Genomic DNA, 20,024 nt, shown 5'->3' with positions numbered 1-20,024 from the left:
GAGGAGTTGCATTGGCTCCGGCTTAATGGGCTAATATAGGGAAGATCTGGTTGTGAACCCGCTCGGTCCCATTTGAACGGTCTCCATTCACTTTTTAGAGTTGGTTAGAAAAATATTCCATGTTCTATTTCTCTCAGGATGATGAAGAAGGTGATGAGGATGATGATGATGAAGGGTCGGAGATGGAGCTGGATGAAGATTTCCCAGACATCAACGCTGCGCCACACATTCGTTTCGAGAGGTTTGACCGCGACGATGATCTAATCATCGAGTTTGACAACATGTTCTCCACCACCGGTGAGTCATCTTGGTGTTTTATTTGTCTTTGTTTTTAATATATGGATAGATTTAGAAGGCAATTTATGTTATTGGCCTGGGCCCATATTTATAAAGCTTCTTGGTGTAGGAGTGCTAATTTAGGATTAGTACCCCCTGTCAATCATATTCCTTTTAATCTGAAAGGCAGAACTGATCCTAGATCAACACTCCTACGCAGATGCTTTATGAGTACGAGCTCTGATATCACCAAGTAGATTTCTAGTCTCTCTTCGAAATCTTCTTTAACAACGAAGACTACAGACACACAGCCTTACCAATTGCTGGATTAGCTATAGTAATATATAGCCTAGATTATGATAACTATGTAACGTTATGTAGAATGGCGGGGTTGTGTCACTACGTGTCCCCCTAATGTCTGCAACTGTTCTCTCTGTTTATCATGTTCCCATCAGCTGACATCCCTCCCTCCCCAGGCAACATCCCCAGCTCCCACCCCCTGATGGTGCGTCACGCCGACCACGGCTCCTTAACGCTGGGCGGAGCGGGCACCAACAACCGTCTAGCGCAAGGCATGGGTCGCAGCCAGAGAACGCTACGCCAGCTCACCGCCAACACGGGCCATACGATACACGTCCACTACCCTGGGAACAGACAGCCCAACCCCCCACTCATCCTGCAGAGGTGAGACAGATGCAACAGTGAATGAATAGATTCATTAATGGGACTTTTCCTTGATTCGGTCAAATACTCCGCCTGCCCTTTGATTTAGTTTGCCAGGTACAAAGGGATCTTTGGAGTAGTCCTCAGGTTCATAGTCCAAGAAAAATCATTCACACCTCATAAACAAAGTATTGATACTAGTTACTTTATTCATGTTTGACCCAGGTCCATTTCTAAGGAGGTCATGTCTGTGTATGTGGGTGGGTTTAAAGAGAATAATAAGATCATATATATATATATGCCTGTGCCTTCCCTCTCCTCTAGACTGCTGGGTCCCAGTGCTGCAGCAGACATCCTGCAGCTGTCTAGCTCTCTGCCACTGCAGTCCCGCGGCCGTGCCCGACTCCTGGTGGGCAACGAGGACGTGCACATCATCGCCCGATCTGACGACGAGCTACTGGATGACTTCTTCCACGAGCAGAGCAGCACCGGAGGACAAGCAGGTAGGACACTCACTCACTGTCCACGCTGCTCTATGGCGCCGCTTTACCAGACCCACGTTAAGCCTAGTCCTGGATGTGGAATGACTTTCATTGGAGAATAAGTCCAGGACAAGGAGGAATCTCTGTGGGGAACGGTGTCCTAAGGGCTTAATCTGCGCTAGTAGCACCAGTCATTTCGTTGAATTGTTTGTATCCTGTCTTTCCAGGCACTTTGTCCAGTATCCCCACTGCCTTAACCCGATGGACTGATGAGTGTAAAGTGCTGGATGCTGAGAGCATGCACGACTGTGTCGCAGGTATTTCACATCTTCTACTAGTCTGCTATTGGACTGACAAATGATTATTATTGTATTCCCTGATTCTCATATTGTTGCTGAATCATGCAGTCACACACAGTACACTTCACCCCTCTAACCCCACCCCTCTATTTCTCACTCTCCTCTCCAGTGGTGAAGGTTCCTATCCTGCAGCACCTGGAGACTCTGAGAGACGAGGAGCTGGAGGAGAGGAGGGAAAAAAGACGGAGACAGCTGGCTGAGGAAGAGGAGGCCAAGCAGAACGACAGAAGGACAGGAGGAGAGGAGACCAGGGAACAGAGTCTACAGGGCTCAGGACTGGGGACGGTCAACGGTGCTGCTGGAGAGACCACTGCTGGTACTGCCACTTTTTCTTTTTAAATGCCTTTATTTGTAATATTGATTTTTACCGGATTCATCGAAGTTTGAAGCTCTAACTTGTAAACAATTTTGCTCAAGTGAATTCTTTTCAGATAATGTTCTGGTCATTTTCAGTGTGCTATTTAGTAGCCTGACCTGACCTAACCCAAACCCTCTGGACCCTTCTGAAGCCAGTGGACAGACGGGCGGACGGACAGATTAGCGGGCTGTGGGCTGAGGTAGTAGTTTGTATAGTTTTAGGATCACACCAGATCTGGGAGATGACTATACAGTCTACTGTCTTTCCCACAGCAACGCCATGGCGACCCCAACTATCACCATGGAAACAACCGGACTGCCGTTTTATTGATCAATAAGATTTTATTGATTTAGGCGGTTACTCTGCAACTGATGGTTGGAAAACATATTACTGTGACAGTATTACGTAATATTATATTTCTATGCAGTGATGTTGTGGTGTGCTTGTGTCCGCTTGTAGTTGGGCTGGAACCGTTCTATGGCTGTGCTGTGGTGAGGTAGTAAGTTGTGTTGTTGTTGGGGATCAGGATAGTGTGCCCCGTACGGGAGATAACTAGACAACTTACTGCCTTCCTCAGTGCTGCCCAACAACATCTCACTGATGTCATGGTTACCTCTCTGACTCGGTGCTCCTCAAACCTCTGCTTGAATACCACAGACAGTTGCCCCGATAAAAGCTACAGTACTAGCACACCTGTAGGATCTGCCGTAACTGAAGTAGTGAACCTATTGCTCCCTACTGAGTTAGTTTGACTCATTTCCTGTTCTGTTTGTTCTCCCTTCAGTGACATCAAGTGAACCTATTGCTCAAAATCAGAACTGTTTGTCAGTTGTCCCCTCTGTTCTGTGTGTTTTCTCTGGTTCAGAAGGTGAGCCCCAGGGCAGTGGGGTGTCCTGTTTGGATCCCCCCAGGGTCTCAGAAGGCTTCCTCACCGCGCCCCCTTCAGGAGAGGTCACCCCCACCACCCCAGCCCCCCACGAACAGGCCCTGGTCTCCCTGGAGACCGCCATCAGCCAGCAGGTCCACCAGCCAATCGCAGATCTGCTCCTGGCCGAGTCGCACGCCAATTCGCTAGCCACACTGGCGGGGGCGGGTCTTCCTGACCTGACGGCTTCATCCGATAGGCTGAACTGTGAAGCTGAGGCATCCCAGATGGAAATGTCCCCGGCGCCCCCTATTGGTGAGTGAGGAGGAGAGATGATGGATGGAGGCAGGCTTTGACTAGCTTTGGAACTGTAAAAAGTATTGGCATGTTTGTTTTAGCTCGCCCCCAGCACTGGTTTGCCGAGTTGGCACATTTGAGACCATTCCACTCTTTCACAGAGTGATTTGGTGAGCAGTGAGGACACACATCTTGTATTTGCAGTGATGATGTTGACCAATCTGTCCGACAACAATCTGTCTTGTAAATATACCCGTCCATGGCTAACTACACATTGCTTCACAGTGAAATGTTAGTGTAAATATCGGAACAAAGCAGGTGTAAATGCAACCACATTGTTTTTCCCAGGATGTTGTCATCAGCCTATAAATAGAGGTGCTTATTGTATCAACATTTTGCTCCTCTTCCTCGTCTTCTCCTCCCCTGTCTTGCCCGCACCAGCCTCCCTGAGTCCAGACATCGTGGAGACCTCTGAGCCTGCAGCGGTGGGCGTGTCACAATTGGAAGGGTCTCCCATGGATACCAGTAGCCCCGCCTCTGCCACGCAGGAAGAGCCCAACCCTGCCCAGGCTGTCCATCTGTCTCAGGAGCTGTCTGGGAGTGGAGACAGCGGGCTGACGGACACGCACACAGACGCAGAGACCGGGTGAGGCTTTTAGAAGAAAAAAGCGATAAAAACGATACATTCCAAATTTGAATCCTAGCCCTTCTTTAGCTCTAGAAGATTTAGATTTATATCAAACATGATACATTCTACCTCACTTGTCAGAGGGCAACATGGAGCTACGACTGTTCCATATTGCTTATATCAATGTGATCTAATCAGAGGCTCTGAGGGAAAAATGAGCTAAACAAAACTATTTTTCTCATGCCAAGCCATTCGCCTCCTTCACTTCCTCCTCCTCTCTCCCTCCCTCCCTCTGTAGATCCACCGCTGTCTCCCCCCCTGGAGAGACCATGCCCCTGAGTGATCGTGCCAACAGCCAATCCCAGGCCATCCAGGAGGAGCCACTCCCATCCACCAGCAATGAGGATGAGGACCCACTGGCAGGTAAGATGAGTCTCATTGGTTGTTTCTGTCCCTCTCCCTCAGTGGTGGGCATCCAACACTATTCTAACGCGCCTGATTGTACTGCTCACCTGTTGCACATCAGGCGCCCTGATTGTACTCCATGGACAGTAGAGCTCTACATTTCTACAGTCGCCCCTCTCTCTGTCCAGGCATCAGTTTACCAGAGGGTGTAGACCCGTCCTTCTTGGCAGCTCTTCCAGAGGACATCCGTCGTGAGGTGCTCCAGAACCAGCTGGGTATCCGACCCCCGGCGCGCCCCCCTGCCTCCTCCACCCTCCCCTCCACCACCACACCAGTACTAGGAGGACCCGGGGTCACGGAGGTCAGCCCTGAGTTCCTGGCTGCCCTGCCACCCGCCATACAGGAGGAGGTGGGGAACAAAACTTAGGACTATTAAAAAATCATATTATTTAACCAGCCATGTAGTTGTAGGACTGAACTGTGTAAGAATTATTTTGAAGACGTTATGAATTCTCAATAAAGCCTGTATATGTTGTTGAACTTATTTTGGTTTAAAGTGGTATAGTTCTAGAAGCCTCCAAGTCTGTCGAACCTGCCTCTTCCCCCTCCCTTATCCCTGTCTCTCTCGCTCCCCCAGGTGCTAGCTCAGCAGAGGGCGGAGCAGCAGCGTAGAGAGCTGTCCCAGCAGCCAACGCAGGGCGACACTCCCCTGGACCCTGTCACCTTCATCCAGACCCTCCCCTCGGAGCTGCGTCGCTCCGTCCTGGAAGATATGGAGGACAGCGTACTGGCAGTGATGCCCCCGGACATCGCCGCCGAGGCAGCCGCGCTGCGCCGCGAGCAGGAGGTGAGTGTAAGATTCGTTTTTCTACACACTATCACCAAGTAACACAACTGTTCCAACCCACATAGAATATATTGGATAAAAAACAGAATTTATCAAATACTGTTTCGGCTACATCATGTGCTTAGATGTAAAACATGAGAAACCCCTTCTTATTATGCAGTTATTTCATCATCGCATTGAATGTAAATTTGACATCAACAGGCTCGCCAGAGACAGCTGATGCACGAGAGGCTATTTGGCCATAGTTCAAGCTCAGCCCTGTCGGCCATTTTGAGGTCGCCTGCGTTTACCAGCCGCCTGGGGGGAAACCGAGGAGTACAGTACACCCGCCTAGCCGTGCAGAGAGGAGGGACCTTCCAGATGGGAGGAGGGGCCAACCACAGCAGGTGAGAGGGACAGGATTGTTGGTTTTAAGGAGAAGGCTTGGTCTTAAGGTTCCGTCTAACGTGTCCTCTGTCCTCTCCCAAGGCCGTCTAGTTCCAGTGTGGACTCTCTGCTGCGTCTGCGTGGTCGTCTGCTCCTGGACCACGAAGCCTTGTCCTGTCTCCTGGTCCTCCTCTTCGTAGACGAACCCAAACTCAACACCAGCCGTCTGCACCGCGTACTCCGCAACCTGTGCTACCACTCCCAGACGCGTGGTTGGGTCATCCGCAGTCTCCTCTCCATCCTGCAGCGCAGCAGCGAGAGTGAGGTTTGTGTCGAGACCACCCGCCTGGAAGATGCCAGAGGCAAGCGGACTGCCGGAGGTCAGGGAGGTTACGGAGGGAGTAAAGGATCTACGACCACAGCTACCTCCTCCCTCTCCTCCTCTTCCTCCTCCTCTCTGGAGTTGATCAACAGGGTGGAGTCTCGTAGCTCCTCCCAGCTCTCTTGGCTGTCCGTTTCCATGGACGCGGCTCTAGGCTGTCGCACAAACATTTTCCAGATCCAACGGGCGTCGGGGCGGAAGCACGCTGACCGGCACTCTGCTGGGGGGACGTCAGGAGGGTCCGGGGGGACCCTGGGAGGAGGGGTACAGGGGGTTACAGCTGGGGTGACGTGTGCAGGGGGAGGAGGGTCGACTGTACACATCCACCCCCAAGCTGCCCCGGTGGTCTGTCGACACGTACTGGATACTCTTATCCAACTGGCCAAGGTAGGAGACAGTTTAGTGCTGGATGGGTGGGTGAACATAGTACCTCTCAGGGTTAGTGGGTCTGGAATCTGTATCAGTCATTCATTTTAGGACTCAGACCAGAGCCTTTGTATGTCTTGGTCTTTAACTCTATTTTTTTTTTACTTTGAAAGTGGGTTTTAAAATGTTATGGAAATAGTGAATTGTTAATGTAATGTCTCTCAATTAGTCCAGGTCATTAACCTCGTGTGTTACTCTCCTATTGCCAGGTGTTCCCCAGTCACTTCACCCAGCAGCGCTGTAAGGACCTGCTCTCCTCCTCCACCTCTGATCTGGACTCCCGTCTGTGTGCTGCTGCCTCCATCGTTACTGCAGGAGGCGGCTCTAGATCTACCCAGACTAACACCTGCTCCACTCCCTCCTCAGCCCAGAACTCCCTGGGCGGGGGTGCCTGTGGAACGGCCAACACCCCCCAGTCCCTGGGCATCTCCACCGACTTCTGGGACCTGCTGGTGAAACTGGACAACATGAATGTGTCAAGGAAAGGCAAGGCCTCCATGAAGACTGTTCCCCTAGGTGCAGGAGGGGAGGCCGAGGGGGCTCAGTACAGCCTGGAGGCCTCTCCGCTGGGCCAGCTGATGAATATGCTGTCCCACCCAGTGATACGACGCTCCTCCCTGCTAACCGAGAAGCTGCTGCGTCTCCTGTCCCTCATCTCCATTGCCTTGCCTGATAATAAGGCTACTGAAGTCCCAGCTGGACACCCGACGCCGCAGTCTACCACTGCCGGAGCTGGCAATCCCGCCACTGCCACCAGTGCAGCAGCAACAGCCTCAGCCTCTGCTCAGGGGACCACTGTAGGGGTGGTAGTTCCAGCTCAGGGTTCATCTTCCACAGCTATAGTGTCCATACCCACCTCTACTGGAGCCAGCGCAACCGGTGAGAACGCACCGCAGCTTCACTTTAGAGGCAATACACTGACATCAGTTTATCGGAGTGGGATAAGATAAGATTAACTTTGTCACCAAGGGGAGTTTGGGCTTGTCTACCCGTCACACAATACTAATAGTGTCAATGTTTATCTTTGTGAACGCAACAGGGTAACGCACCATAATAGAAGACTATAATGATGTGTGATTGTGATGTGATTGTGTTTTTTCTCAACAGGGAAGCATCGAGCAACAGTGCTCTGTATTGAAAGTGACACCAAGCTTGCCTCCACTGGACTCACTGAGAAACAACTGCAGCTCTCTGTCGAGGTACAGGACAGAAACCACTCTAAAACAACACTGGGAAGGCTCATAGCTCTCTACATGACTAGGTGTATCTGGTGTCGTAGAAACTGTTCAAACGTAGTGTAACACATCCAGCCGCTTTCAGCTGCAGGCTACAAAGCAACGTCTAGTGATGTCCCTACAGTAGTACTTCCTTCCTGTTGGTCTGTTTTCTTCCATTTGGTTCATAATGAACACCACCTAGGCTTTAGTAAGACGAGTGGGACTCTCCTGTGAGGCTAATGTAAGTGCCTCCCACCTTTTCTTACGCCAGGCTCTGATGAAGGTGTCCTACGCTGAAATGTACGCCTGTTTCTAGGTCCTGAAAGTAAATTCAGATCAACGCCGAGTGCTGTTCTTTCTTGGTCTTTTGTTTATTAGGGGTTTCATCTGTTGGAAGTGTCCTGAGGTAAGAATGTTTTTTTGACTAGAGTAACACTTCCCCGCCCCTCCCCAGGTGCTGACCAGTCACTCGTGTTCAGAGGAGGGTCTGGAGGATGCAGCCAACATCCTGCTCCAGCTGTCCAGAGGAGACGGAACCACCAGAGACACCGTACTGCGTCTGTTGCTGAGTGGAGCTAGACACCTGGGATACACACTTTGCAAACAGATTGGTTAGTAGGCCACATCATACACGAAATCATTCGTTTCAGCTTTGTATTCAAACTACGCACACTTCCAATGGTTACATTTGTTTCATTTTCACTAATATTTCACTTATGAACCAATGTAATGGTCAAGGTTTAAAAATGACTTGACCGATAGAACTCAGTGTATCTACTGATGGTGTTAAATGAGGTTTTCTGGACATAACGAAAGGTGCCCACAGGGGTCAATTCTGGGTTCTGAAATGTTTACATGAAATAATATTGACTTCTGCAAAACAAATGTAACCTGCGCTTGTATGCTGCTGATACTGTATGCTATTAAACCCATGGTTGACCAGGCTCGATCTAAACTACAATCTGCCTTCATTATATTACAGAAACACTTTATTCACCTGAAATTAGTATTGAATGCAGGTCAAACTAAGTATATGTTGTTCTCTGATTGAATAGGTCATGCCTGTTGCTATATAGTAGAAAGTGAATTATTCAGTCGACGGTCGTAGATTATGGCGACATCTATATGAACTTCATTAAAGCTGTTAAATGCAGTTCATTCTAGTCCACCGTGCTTTATTACGGGTGATGGGTTTAGTATTCATCACTGCATGTTCTACCAGAATGTTGGTTGGCTGCCTTTTGATATCATGTAGGTTGATACGTTGCTATGTTTTCATTTATAAAGCCCTTTTACTGAACTCCCACTGTACCTAACATATTTACTAGACTTTAGACATGAGTTACCACCCCAGGTCTCAGGGCAATTCAAAAAGCTGATTGAGAACCTTATTATTGATCCATGTCTTTGTTATTTATGACTGTATTCCTGCTTACATTTTGATGTGTATTTTCAGTCATTTTTGTAATTCAGTGCTCATCTGTGAGAGACCGTGGTAGTCTCAGAATGACTCCCTGATAAAATAAAGGTTACGTAAATAATGTGAAAATGTAACCAATTTACTATCCTGTCTACTCCCCCCCCCCCCCCCCCCCCCCCCCCCCCTCTCCGCTTCCAGGCACATTATTGGCCGAGCTGCGGGAGTACAACCTAGAGCAGCAGAGGAGAGCCCGGGCTGACGCCCAGTCACCTGACGCCCCTGCCGAGGACACCTCCATCTCCGCCAGGCTGAAGGCCGGCAAGCTCTCTAGCAGGTGAAGAGAGCGAGAGTCTTGCAACATATGGGGGTTAGGGGTCAGAGTTAGGGTCCAGCTCTCTAGCAGGTGAAGTGATTAGGTCTGGGGATAGATGGGGGGGGGGGGGGGGTTACGGTTCAAGCTCTAGGAGGTGAAGAGGGAGGGTCTGGGGAGGCCGTAGTACCAGATGCTGTTTTTCTGGATCCAGATTAAGACCACACCTAAACTAAAAATCACTTTCAGTTTTAGTCCAGGGGTAGGCTTCTCTATTGCTTTTTAGTCAGCTTAATCTGTGTCTGGGAAACAGGGCCTCAGTGTCTAACTCAAGTGGTCTACATACTAGGACAGGGAAGACTGTGTGGAAGAACTGCTTCTATTAGATGTATTATCTTGACACTAAATGCCCAGTATTAAGGACAGTGTCCTGTTGAGGCAGCTATGTGTTTAGACTGACATTTAGCTCTCTTAACATTTCTGGTGCAGGCGTTCCGCTAGCGACCCACCTCGACAACATCCAGTGAAATTGCAGAGCTCCAATTTCAAAATACAAACTCAATATTAAACATTCATGATAATACAACTGTCATACATGATTCTTTAGCTTAGAATCTTGGCAATCTAACCGCATCGTCGGATTTCAAAAAGGCTTTACGGCAAAAGTACAGCATTCGATTATCTGAGGTCAGCGCCCCGCAACAGCATATTATCCAAACAAGCACGGGTCACAAAATCCCAAATAGCGACAAAATAAGTCACTTACCTTTGAAGATCTTCCTCTGATCGCAATCACAAATAAAATGTATTTATATAGCCCTTCTTACATCAGCTGATATCTCAAAGTGCTGTACAGAAACCCAGCCTAAAACCCCAAACAGCAAGCAATGCAGGTGTAGAAGCATGGTGGCTAGGAAAAACTCCCTAGAAAGGCCAAAACCTAGGAAGAAACAGGCTATGATGGGTGGCCAGTCCTCTTCTGGCTGTGCCGGGTGGAGATTATAACAGAACATGGCAAAGATGTTCAAATGTTCATAAATGACCAGCATGGTCAAATTATAATAATCACAGTAGTTGTTGAGGGTGCAACAAGTCAGCACCTCAGGAGTAAATGTCAGTTGGCTTTTCTTAGCCAATCATTAAGAGTATCTCAATCGCTCCTGCTGTCTCTGGAGAGTTAAAAGCAGGTTGGGGCAGGTAGCACATCCGGTGAACAGGTCAGGGTTCCATAGCCGCAGGCAGAACAGTTGAAACTGGAGCAGCAGCACGGCCAGGTGAACTGGGGACAGCAAGGAGTCATCATGCCAGGTTTTCCTGAAGCATGGTCCTAGGGCTCAGGTCCTCCGAGAGAGAGGGGGAGAGAGAGAGAGAGAGAGAGAGAGAGAGAGAAAGAAAGAAAGAGAATTAGAGAGCATACTTAAATTCACACAGGACACCGGATAAGACAGGAGAAATACTCCAGATAAAACAGACTGACCCTAGGGATATCTTCAACCACCAACTTACCATCCTGAGACAAGGCCGAGTATAGCCCACAAAGATCTCTGCCACGGCACAACCTAAGGGGGGGCGGGGCGCCAACCCAGACAGGAAGATCACATCAGTGACTCAACCCACTCAAGTGACGCAACCCTCCTAGAGACGACATGGAAGAGCACCAGTAAGCCAGTGACTCAGCCCCTGCAATAGGGTTAGAGGCAGAGAATCCCAGTGGAGAGAGGGGAACCTGCCAGGCAGAGACAGCAAGGGCGGTTCGTTGCTACAGAGCCTTTCCGTTCACCTTCACACTCTCAGGCCAGACTACACTCAATCATATGACCCACTGAAGAGATGAGTCAGTAAAGACTTACAGGTTGAGACCGAGTCTGCGTCTCTCACATGGGTAGGCAGACCATTCCATAAAAATTGAGCTCTATAGGAGAAAGCCCTGCCTCCAGCTGTTTGCTTAGAAATTCTAGGGACAATTAGGAGGCCTGCGTCTTGTGACCGTAGAGTACGTGTAGGTATGTACGGCAGGACCAAATCGGAAAGATAGGTAGGAGCAAGCCCATGTAATGCTTTGTAGGTTAGCAGTAAAACCTTGAAATCAGCCCTTGCCTTGACAGGAAGCCAGTGTAGGGAGGCGAGCACTGGAGTAATATGATGACATTTTTTGGTTCTAGTCCGGATTCTAGCAGCTGTATTTAGCACTAACTGAAGTTGATTTAGTGCTTCATCCGGGTAGCTGGAAAGTAGAGCATTACAGTAGTCTAACCTAGAAGTAACAAAAGCATGGATACATTTTTCTTCATCAGGGTCCAGAGTAACGCCGAGGTCCTTCATAGTTTAATTTGAGATGACTGTACAACCATCAAGATTAATTGTCAGATTCAACAGAAGATCTCTTAGTTTCTTGGGACCTAGAATAAGCATCTCTGTTTTGTCCAAGTTTAAAAGTAGAACCTTTTCAGCCATCCACTTCCTTATGTCTGAAACACAGGCTTCTAGTGAGGGCAATTTTGGGGCTTCACCATTTTTCATTGAAATGTACAGCTGTGTGTCATCCGCATAGCAGGGAAAGTTAACATTATGTTTTCGAATGACATCCCCAAGAGGTAAAATATATAGTGAAAACAATAGTGGTCCTAAAACGGAACCTTGAGGAACACCGAAATGTACAGTTGATTTGTCAGAGGACAAACCATTCACAGAGACACACTGATATCTTTCCGACAGATAATATCTAAACCAGGCCAGAACTTGTCCGTGTAGACCAATTTGGGTTTTCAATCTCTCCAAAAGAATGTGGTGATCGACGGTATCAAAAGCAGCACTAAGGTCTAGGAGCACGAGGACAGATGCAGAGCCTCGGTCTGACACCGTTAAAAGGTAATTTACCACCTTCACAAGTGCAGTCTCAGTGCTATGATGGGGTCTAAAACCAGACTGAAGCATTTCGTTTACATTGTTTGTCTTCAGGAAGGCAGTGAGTTGCTGCGCAACAGCTTTTTCAAAACATTTAGAGAGGAATGGAAGATTCGATATAGGCTGATAGTTTTTCATATTTTCTTGGTCATCGTTTGGCTTTTTCAAGAGAGGCTTTATTACTGCCACTTTGAGTTATGTACACATCCGGTGGATAGAGAACCGTTTATTATGTTCAACATAGGAGGGCCAAGCACAGGAAGCAGCTCTTTCGGTAGTTGGAATAGGGTCCAGTATGCAGCTTGACGGTTTAGAGGCCATGATTATTTTCATCATTGTGTCAAGAGATATAGTACTAAAAAACTTTTGATCCTACGTCCTGGCAGAGTTGTGCAGACTCAGGACAACTGAGCTTTGGAGGAATACGCAGATTTAAAGAGCAGTCCATAATTTGCTTTCTAATGATCTTGATCTTTTCCTCAAAGTTTATGAATTTATTACTGCTGAAATGAAAGCCATTCTCTCTTGGAGAAGGCTGCTTTTTAATTAGCTTTGCGACAGTTTCAAAAATACATTTTGGATTGTTCTTATTTTCTTCAATAAAGTTGGAAAAATAGGATGATCGAGCAGCAGTTAGGGCTCTTCGATACTGCACGGTACTTTTTTTCCAAGCTAGTCGGAAGACTTCCAGTTTGGTGTTGCGCCATTTCCGTTCCAATTTTCTGGAAGCTTGCTTCAGAGCTCAGGTATTTACAAGGAGCAATTTTCTTATAACAAATGTTTTTAGTTTGTTTTTTATTATCGGTTGGTTAACTGATTTCTGTCCTCTGACGTCCTTGGGTAGGCAGAGGGAGTCTGGAAGGACATCAAGGAATCTTTGGGTTGTCTCAGAATTTATAGCATGCCTTTTGATGCTCCTTGGTTGGGGTCTGAGCAGATTATTTGTTGCAATTGCAAACGTAATAAAATGGTGGTCCGATAGTCCAGGATTATGAGGAAAAACATTAAGATCCACAACATTTATTCCATAGGACAAAACTAGGTCCAGAGTATGACAGTGAGTAGGTCCAGAGACATGTTGGACAAAACACGCTGAGTCGATGATGGCTCCGAAAGCCTTTTGGAGTGGGTCTGTGGACTTTTCCATGTGAATATTAAAGTCACCAAAGGTTAGAATATTATCTGCTATGACTACAAGGTCCGATAGGAATTCAGGGAACTCAGTGAGGAACGCTGTATATGGCCCAGGAGGCCTGTAAACAGTAGCTATACAAAGTGATTGAGTAGGCTGCATAGATTTCATGACTAGAAGGTCAAAAGACAAATGTCTTTTTTTTTTTGTTGTAAAATTTAATTTGCTATCATAAATATTAGCAACACCTCTGCCTTTGCGGGATGCACGGGGGATATGGTCACTAGTGTAACCAGGAGGCCTCATTTAACAACAGTAAATTCATCAGGCTTAAGCCATGTTTGTCAGGCCAATCGCATCAAGATTATGATCAGTGATTAGTTCATTGACTATAACTGCCCTTGAAGTGAGGGATCTAACATTAAGTAGCCCTATTTTGAGATGTGAGGTATCACGATCTCTTTCAATAATAGGAATGGAGGAGGTATTTATTCTAGTGAGATTGCTGAGGTGAACACCGCCATGTTTAGTTTTGCCCAACCTAGGTCGAGGCACAGACACGGTCTCAATGGGGATAGCTGAGCTGACTACACTGACTGTGCTAGTGGCAGACTCCACTATGCTGGCAGGCTGGCTAACAGTCTGACCTGCACCCTATTTCATTGTGGCGCTAGAGGAGTTAGAGCCCTGTCTATGTTGGTAGATAAGATGAGAGCACCCCTCCAGCTAGGATGGAGTCCGTCACTCCTCAGCAGGCCAGGCTTGGTCCTGTTTGTGGTTGAGTCCCAGAAAGAAGGCCAATTATTGACAAATTCTATCTTTTGGGAGGGGCAGAAAACAGTTCAACCAGCGATTGAGTTGTGAGACTCTGCTGTCGAGCTCATCACTCCCCCTAACTGGGAGGGGCCCAGAGACAATTACTCAATGCCAACACATCTTTCTAGCTGATTTACATCTTTCTAGCTGATTTACATTCTGAAGCTATGTTGCGCTTGGTGATCTCTGACTGTTCCATCCTAACATCGTTGTTGCCGACGTGGATAACAATATCTCTATACCCTCTACACTCGCCTGTTTTAGCTTTAGCCAGCACCATCTTCAAGTTAGCCTTGACGTCAGTAGCCCTGCCCCCTGGAAAACCGTGTATGATCGCTGGATGATTCGTTTTAAGTCTAATACTGCAGGTGATGGAGTCGCCAATGACTAGGGTTTTCAATTTGTCAGAGCTAATGGTGGGAAGCTTCGGCATCTCAGACCCCGTAACGGGAGGAGTTGAGACCAGAGAAGGCTAGGCCTCAGACTCAGACTCGCTGCTTAATGGGGAAAACCGTCTGAATGAGCGACACCGGTTGATCATTCCTACAGCATTTCCCTCCAGAAGCCATGAGAAAGTTGTCCGGCTGTGGGGACCGTGCGAGGGGATTTATACTAACGTTACTATCTGTACTTACTGGTGGCACAAACGCTGTTTCATCCTTTCCTACACTGAAATTACCCATCCCTAGCGATTGCGTCTGAAGCCGGGCTGGCAGCTCAGCTATCCTCGCCGTAAGGCGATCGTTCTCCTGTATATTATGAGTACAGCAACTGCAATTAGAAGGCATCATGTTAATGTTACTACTTAGCTTCGGCTGGTGGAGGTCCTGACGAACCATAAAGCGTCCGGAGTGAAAAAGTTGAATGAAAAAAAAGTTGAGTGAGGGAAAAACTAAAAATATAAACGGTAATTAAAAAGTAAAAACCGTAAAGTTGTCAGGTAGCAAAGTAAGGTTGGCAACCAAATGCACAGCAACACGTAAACAAGTCTGCAAGTTGTGAAATGACGATGTCTCAGTACTGTGCAAAAGCTCCCAGGAACACAATGAATGGTCGTTTTGTTCGATAAACTCCTTTATATCCCAAATAGTCAGTTTAGTAGGCGTCATTGATTTCAGTAATCCACCCGTTCAGAATGCAGACATAGGAGGTCCAAAAGTTACCAGTAAAGTTTGTCCAAACAATGTTTCTAATTCATTATTAGGTACTCTAATATCTAAACTAAAGATAGTATTTCATACGGAGCGAACTATTTTCAATAGGAAAGGAAAAGAACGCAGCGCGCTTCCTCGGTCACCCGCGCAATGAGACTAGCTTTGCCATAGAGCTCCCTGAGGATAAACAACTTTTCCTCGTTGGTTTTTCTAAAAACAAGCCTGAAACCATGTATAAAGACTGTTGACATCTCGTGGAAGCCATAGGAACTGCAATTTTGGAGGGGGACGTCTTTGTTTTCAATAGCTTAACCTTTGAATTGGCTGGCAGGTCAACAGAAAAACAATGTGTCCTCGGGTTTTTGCCTGCCAAATCAGTTCTGTTATACTCACAGACATAATTTTAACCGTTTTAGAAGCTTTAGAGTGTTTTCTATCCAATAGTTCCATGCATATGCATGTCCTAGCTTTTGGGCCTGAGTAGCAGGTAGTTTACTTTGGGCACCTCAGTCATCCCTGTACACGTCCCTCTGATGATAGTGTCATAGTAATGAATAGTCATCGGTGGTTCTCTCCTAGTGCCAACTTGACCTATTCAGATTTGGCTAAATATGACACTTTAAATAGATGCGTCTGGGAGATTAGAGAGACCCACAGTTTAAGGCTTGAAATGGATACAATTTTTATTTTAACATGGTTGTGATTTTCAAAGTTTATAGTCAACCATCTGTCAGTGTCTGATCATTTAGGCCACAGCTTTTTCCGTGGTGTGTCTGTATGCGTTTGTCTATACTGCTCTACTGCCACTCCGTTTCTGTATAATAACAGTACTTTGCCTTGTCGCCCGTCCTCGCGTGCTGACGGGGGCGCAGGTTCGACGGCTCTGAGAGCGTGGTGATTGTGGCTGCCCAGAAGCGTACGCTGGGCGGACGGGAGCTGCAGCTGCCCTGCATGTCTTCCTTGACCTCAAAGACGTCCACCCAGAAGTTCTTCCTGCGGGTCCTGCAGGTCATCATCCAGCTCCGTGAGGACACGCGCCGCGCCAACAAGAAGGCCAAGCAGACCGGGCGACTTGGTGAGACGTGTGCACTACTTACACATTACACAGAGAGGGCAAAATCAGTCATAGTAATGGCTTCAGCCTGTTCTTTTAAAGAGATGAACTGGAACAAAACTGTTTTTATGAGCTGGTTAATATGACCAGGAAGACGAGAGCGGTTGAGAGCCTTCTCTGACAGGGATGGGATTTCGCTAATTATCAGGAATGACGGCGTTTCTATTTTAGACTTTCTATGTTGTCTGGATCACATCTCTGCTCTGGGTGTTCTGTAACTGGTCTCTCCTGTGTGTCCAGGCTCTACCAGTCTGGGTGTTCTGTAACTGGTCTCTCCTGTGTGTCCAGGCTCTACCAGTCTGGGTGTTCTGTAACTGGTCTCTCCTGTGTGTCCAGGCTCTACCAGTCTGGGTGTTCTGTAACTGGTCTCTCCTGTGTGTCCAGGCTCTACCAGTCTGGGTGTTCTGTAACTGGTCTCTCCTGTGTGTCCAGGCTCTACCAGTCTGGGTGTTCTGTAACTGGTCTCTCCTGTGTGTCCAGGCTCTACCAGTCTGGGCTCCGCCAGCAGCATCCAGGCGGCAGTCCGTCAGCTAGAAGCCGAGGCTGATGCCATCATTCAGATGGTGAGAGAGGGGCAGCGGGCACGCCGTCTGCAGCAGGCCCCCCCGCCCTCCGCCTCTGTCGCTGCCGTCACCACCTCCGGATCCTCTGTGGCCGCCCCTCATGCCCCCGCAGCTGCCCCCGGCACGGCGAGCGCTGCCACGGTTAGCATGATGGGCCGCATCGCACTGACAGAATACTGCTACGATTGAGCAAACTTGACTAAACACAAACGTGCATATTGATCCATACGCTCAGGCATTATTTCTGTTGACTACATGACTCATACCGACCGCATGCTCATTCTGAAGACCTGGCTTCAAATAGGCCATTTTTTTTGTTGCACTTCTGGAACTTATTGGTGCCATTGTATCAGGCAAGCTCAATCAAGTGTAGCTGAAGTATTTGAAAGAAATGAAGACTATTTTAACCACGGTCTGATGACATGCTTATTGACCATACACTCACACACTGCTATCGTTGACATTTCCATGCATATTGAACTTACTCTACGGGCATGTGAGCTGACAGTACTATTGACATCGTCATTGCATTTACAATCAGCCTACAGTACAGCCTAACATCCATGATGCATGACAGTAGCTGAAAACAGACAGACGATCCACTGCATTCTGACGACCTGTTTAAATACTATTAAAAATCATTTTATATACTATATCTAAGCTTGGCTGAGCTTTCCTGGCTTATTGGACCAATAGAATAGTCCTAAAATCTTGAGCTCCCCCCCCCCCCCCCCCCCCCCCCCCCAAAAGAGAACCTGGAACTCCAGGCAGGCTAGAGCAGACCCTCAAAGTATTTGGAAGATTTCAAATAGTATTTGAACCCAGGTCTAGAATGGATGTGCTGGCTTCTCTCTACTGTATGATGTGAATTGAGGATGTGTGTATTGGCTGGCTGTCATGGCTTCATGCTTTTGCCCCCTCCCTCCCAGTCCCCCTCTGTCTGTGTCTGTCTGTAGCCTGTCATGGTGCATCAGCATGCCCCACTGGTTTTCTGGTTTACTGGAAAACTGTCAGCCTTGTGTTGAATTAATCACATTTTTCTTTCTTTTGTTCTTTCTCTCGCCCACCCTCTCTATTTCCCTCTTTCTTTTTCCCTCTTGTCTCTCTTGTTCGCTCTGATTCTCACTCTTTCTCCTCTCTTTTTGCCCTCCCTCCGTTCCTCTCTCCAGTCAGAGGTGGGGTCAGTGTCTGAGCCCCAGGCAGTCCAGAGGGATGATTCTCCCATGGATGTAGACCAGCCCTCTCCCCTGGAGCAGGACCCTGCACCCCTGGGTTAGACAGGCCTCCACCACAATAACCACTACAGTCCTCAGCTACCACAACACAGGTTCCAGCTCATCTTTATTGCAGTCACGCTGTGCAGATCAGATTTCACAACACCTAAAAAGGTGTTTCAGGAACCACGTTCGTATGAAATAGCCAAGTTCTGAGAGCAGTGTGACTGCAAAGAAAGACAACCTTGAACATGACCAGAGCCACTCAAACCACAGCAGAAGTACCACGCGTTAGGGAGCACTTGTCTTGGCATAGTGATTCTAACATTATTGTGTTTGGTATTTCCTGCTCTTGTGCAGATGAAGAAGGCAACAGCCAATCAGAGACAGAGGAGCGTCTCCCGGACCTTCCCCTGCTGAGCGAGCAGCTGCTATTGGATGAGTTGTGGGACATGCTCGGGGAGTGCCTGAAGGAACTGGAGGAGTCACATGATCAACACGCTGTTCTGGGTACGTTAGGTTTACAATATTGAATCTCACATGGGTAAAACTAGGGCCCTGAGATTTTCCTGAGCGTGACATCTGTATACTAAGTGTTAGCACTATCTGTCGTAGAAACTCCATTGGAAAACCAATGTCCTGAATGTGTCAAAAGTAGTGGTCATTGATTTTGCAGTCATGCAGTGAAACATGGTCAACCCTCAGGCCATACGGAACAGGAAACGTTTGGAAATTGAATGTTTTGTTCTTACTGAACACCACCTTGGATAAAAGCCTTTTTTCACAGTAGTGATGACGTAGTCTGCTCACATCTCGCCTCTCCCTCAGTCCTTCAGCCGGCGGTAGAGGCCTTCTTCCTGGTCCATGCCACAGAGAGGGAGAGCAAGCCCCCTGTCAGAGACACCAGGGAGAGCCAGCTGTCCCACATCAAAGACGAGCCTCCCCCACTGTCCCCCGCACCCCTCACCCCCGCCACCCCCTCCTCTCTGGACCCCTTCTTCTCTAGAGAACCCTCCTCCATGCACATCTCCTCCAACCTGCCTCCTGACACACAGAAGTTCCTCCGCTTCGCTGGTGAGTTCTGGGACTAGGGAGGAGGGTATGCAGTATTTTCCTTGCGTTCTCTATCTTTGCCAGTCACTTAAATCACAGGAAGTGAGGAGTCTAGAAATAATACAGAGATTCAGCCTGGATCATTTTGGAAAGCCCACGTGTGTTAGTTGCACTGTAGGTTTTTGTCTCTCTTCCATTCTCTCCCTCCCTCCCCCCTACAGAGACTCACCGTACAGTGCTTAACCAGATTCTGCGCCAGTCCACCACCCACCTGGCCGACGGACCCTTCGCTGTGCTGGTTGACTACATCCGCATCCTCGATTTTGACGTCAAGAGGAAGTAAGGAAGGATTTTCTTATGGGGCATAATCTTGGTTGTGTTCATTAGTCACCTAATGGAGGAAAACTGATTAAAACAGAGACACCCTGGATACTCATTTAGTTTTCAGTTTAAAACGGGTTTTTGCTTGCTCGCCCTAATGAACAACCCTGATCTCTCTCCAGGTCAAACACTGGTCCTTTGAATGGAAGTGTGCCTCTTTCATGATAATATTTGAGCTTTTTAAAATATTATTGACCCCCTCCCTCTCCCCAGGTACTTCCGTCAGGAGCTGGAGCGTCTGGATGAGGGTCTGAGGAAGGAGGATATGGCTGTCCACGTCAGGAGAGATCACGTGTTTGAAGACTCCTACAGAGAGCTGCACCGCAAGAGTCCCGAGGACATGAAGAACAGGCTGTAAGAGACTCTGATTTCTCTCTCTGTCTCTTAGGGGT

General features: G+C 47.9%; 1 protein-coding gene across 20 annotated transcripts in view; it reads left to right on the top strand.

Moving 5' to 3' along the window:
* The window catches only part of LOC110531242 (E3 ubiquitin-protein ligase HUWE1), an 88,445-nt gene that overhangs the window by 57,646 nt on the left and 10,775 nt on the right, over positions 1-20,024 (top strand). For 13 of the 20 annotated variants that reach the window (XM_036988757.1, XM_036988754.1, XM_036988755.1 and 10 more), the window contains 23 exons: positions 138-297; positions 732-960; positions 1,264-1,442; positions 1,649-1,738; positions 1,890-2,096; positions 3,004-3,318; positions 3,742-3,946; positions 4,227-4,351; positions 4,522-4,742; positions 4,971-5,186; positions 5,382-5,566; positions 5,649-6,315; positions 6,564-7,233; positions 7,462-7,553; positions 8,026-8,182; positions 9,190-9,325; positions 16,168-16,382; positions 16,902-17,125; positions 18,154-18,256; positions 18,559-18,708; positions 19,027-19,272; positions 19,473-19,590; positions 19,846-19,986. In XM_036988757.1, the coding sequence (XP_036844652.1) occupies positions 138-297; positions 732-960; positions 1,264-1,442; positions 1,649-1,738; positions 1,890-2,096; positions 3,004-3,318; positions 3,742-3,946; positions 4,227-4,351; positions 4,522-4,742; positions 4,971-5,186; positions 5,382-5,566; positions 5,649-6,315; positions 6,564-7,233; positions 7,462-7,553; positions 8,026-8,182; positions 9,190-9,325; positions 16,168-16,382; positions 16,902-17,125; positions 18,154-18,256; positions 18,559-18,708; positions 19,027-19,272; positions 19,473-19,590; positions 19,846-19,986 (5,051 nt within the window). The other 7 variants (XM_036988756.1, XM_036988749.1, XM_036988753.1 and 4 more) reach the window with 7 other exon arrangements.

Source organism: Oncorhynchus mykiss, chromosome 9 (assembly GCF_013265735.2).
Source record: "Oncorhynchus mykiss isolate Arlee chromosome 9, USDA_OmykA_1.1, whole genome shotgun sequence".
NCBI classification, from domain to species: domain Eukaryota; kingdom Metazoa; phylum Chordata; class Actinopteri; order Salmoniformes; family Salmonidae; genus Oncorhynchus; species Oncorhynchus mykiss.
Note: the sequence above shows the minus strand (reverse complement) of the source record. Positions and strands in the feature narration are given on the sequence as shown.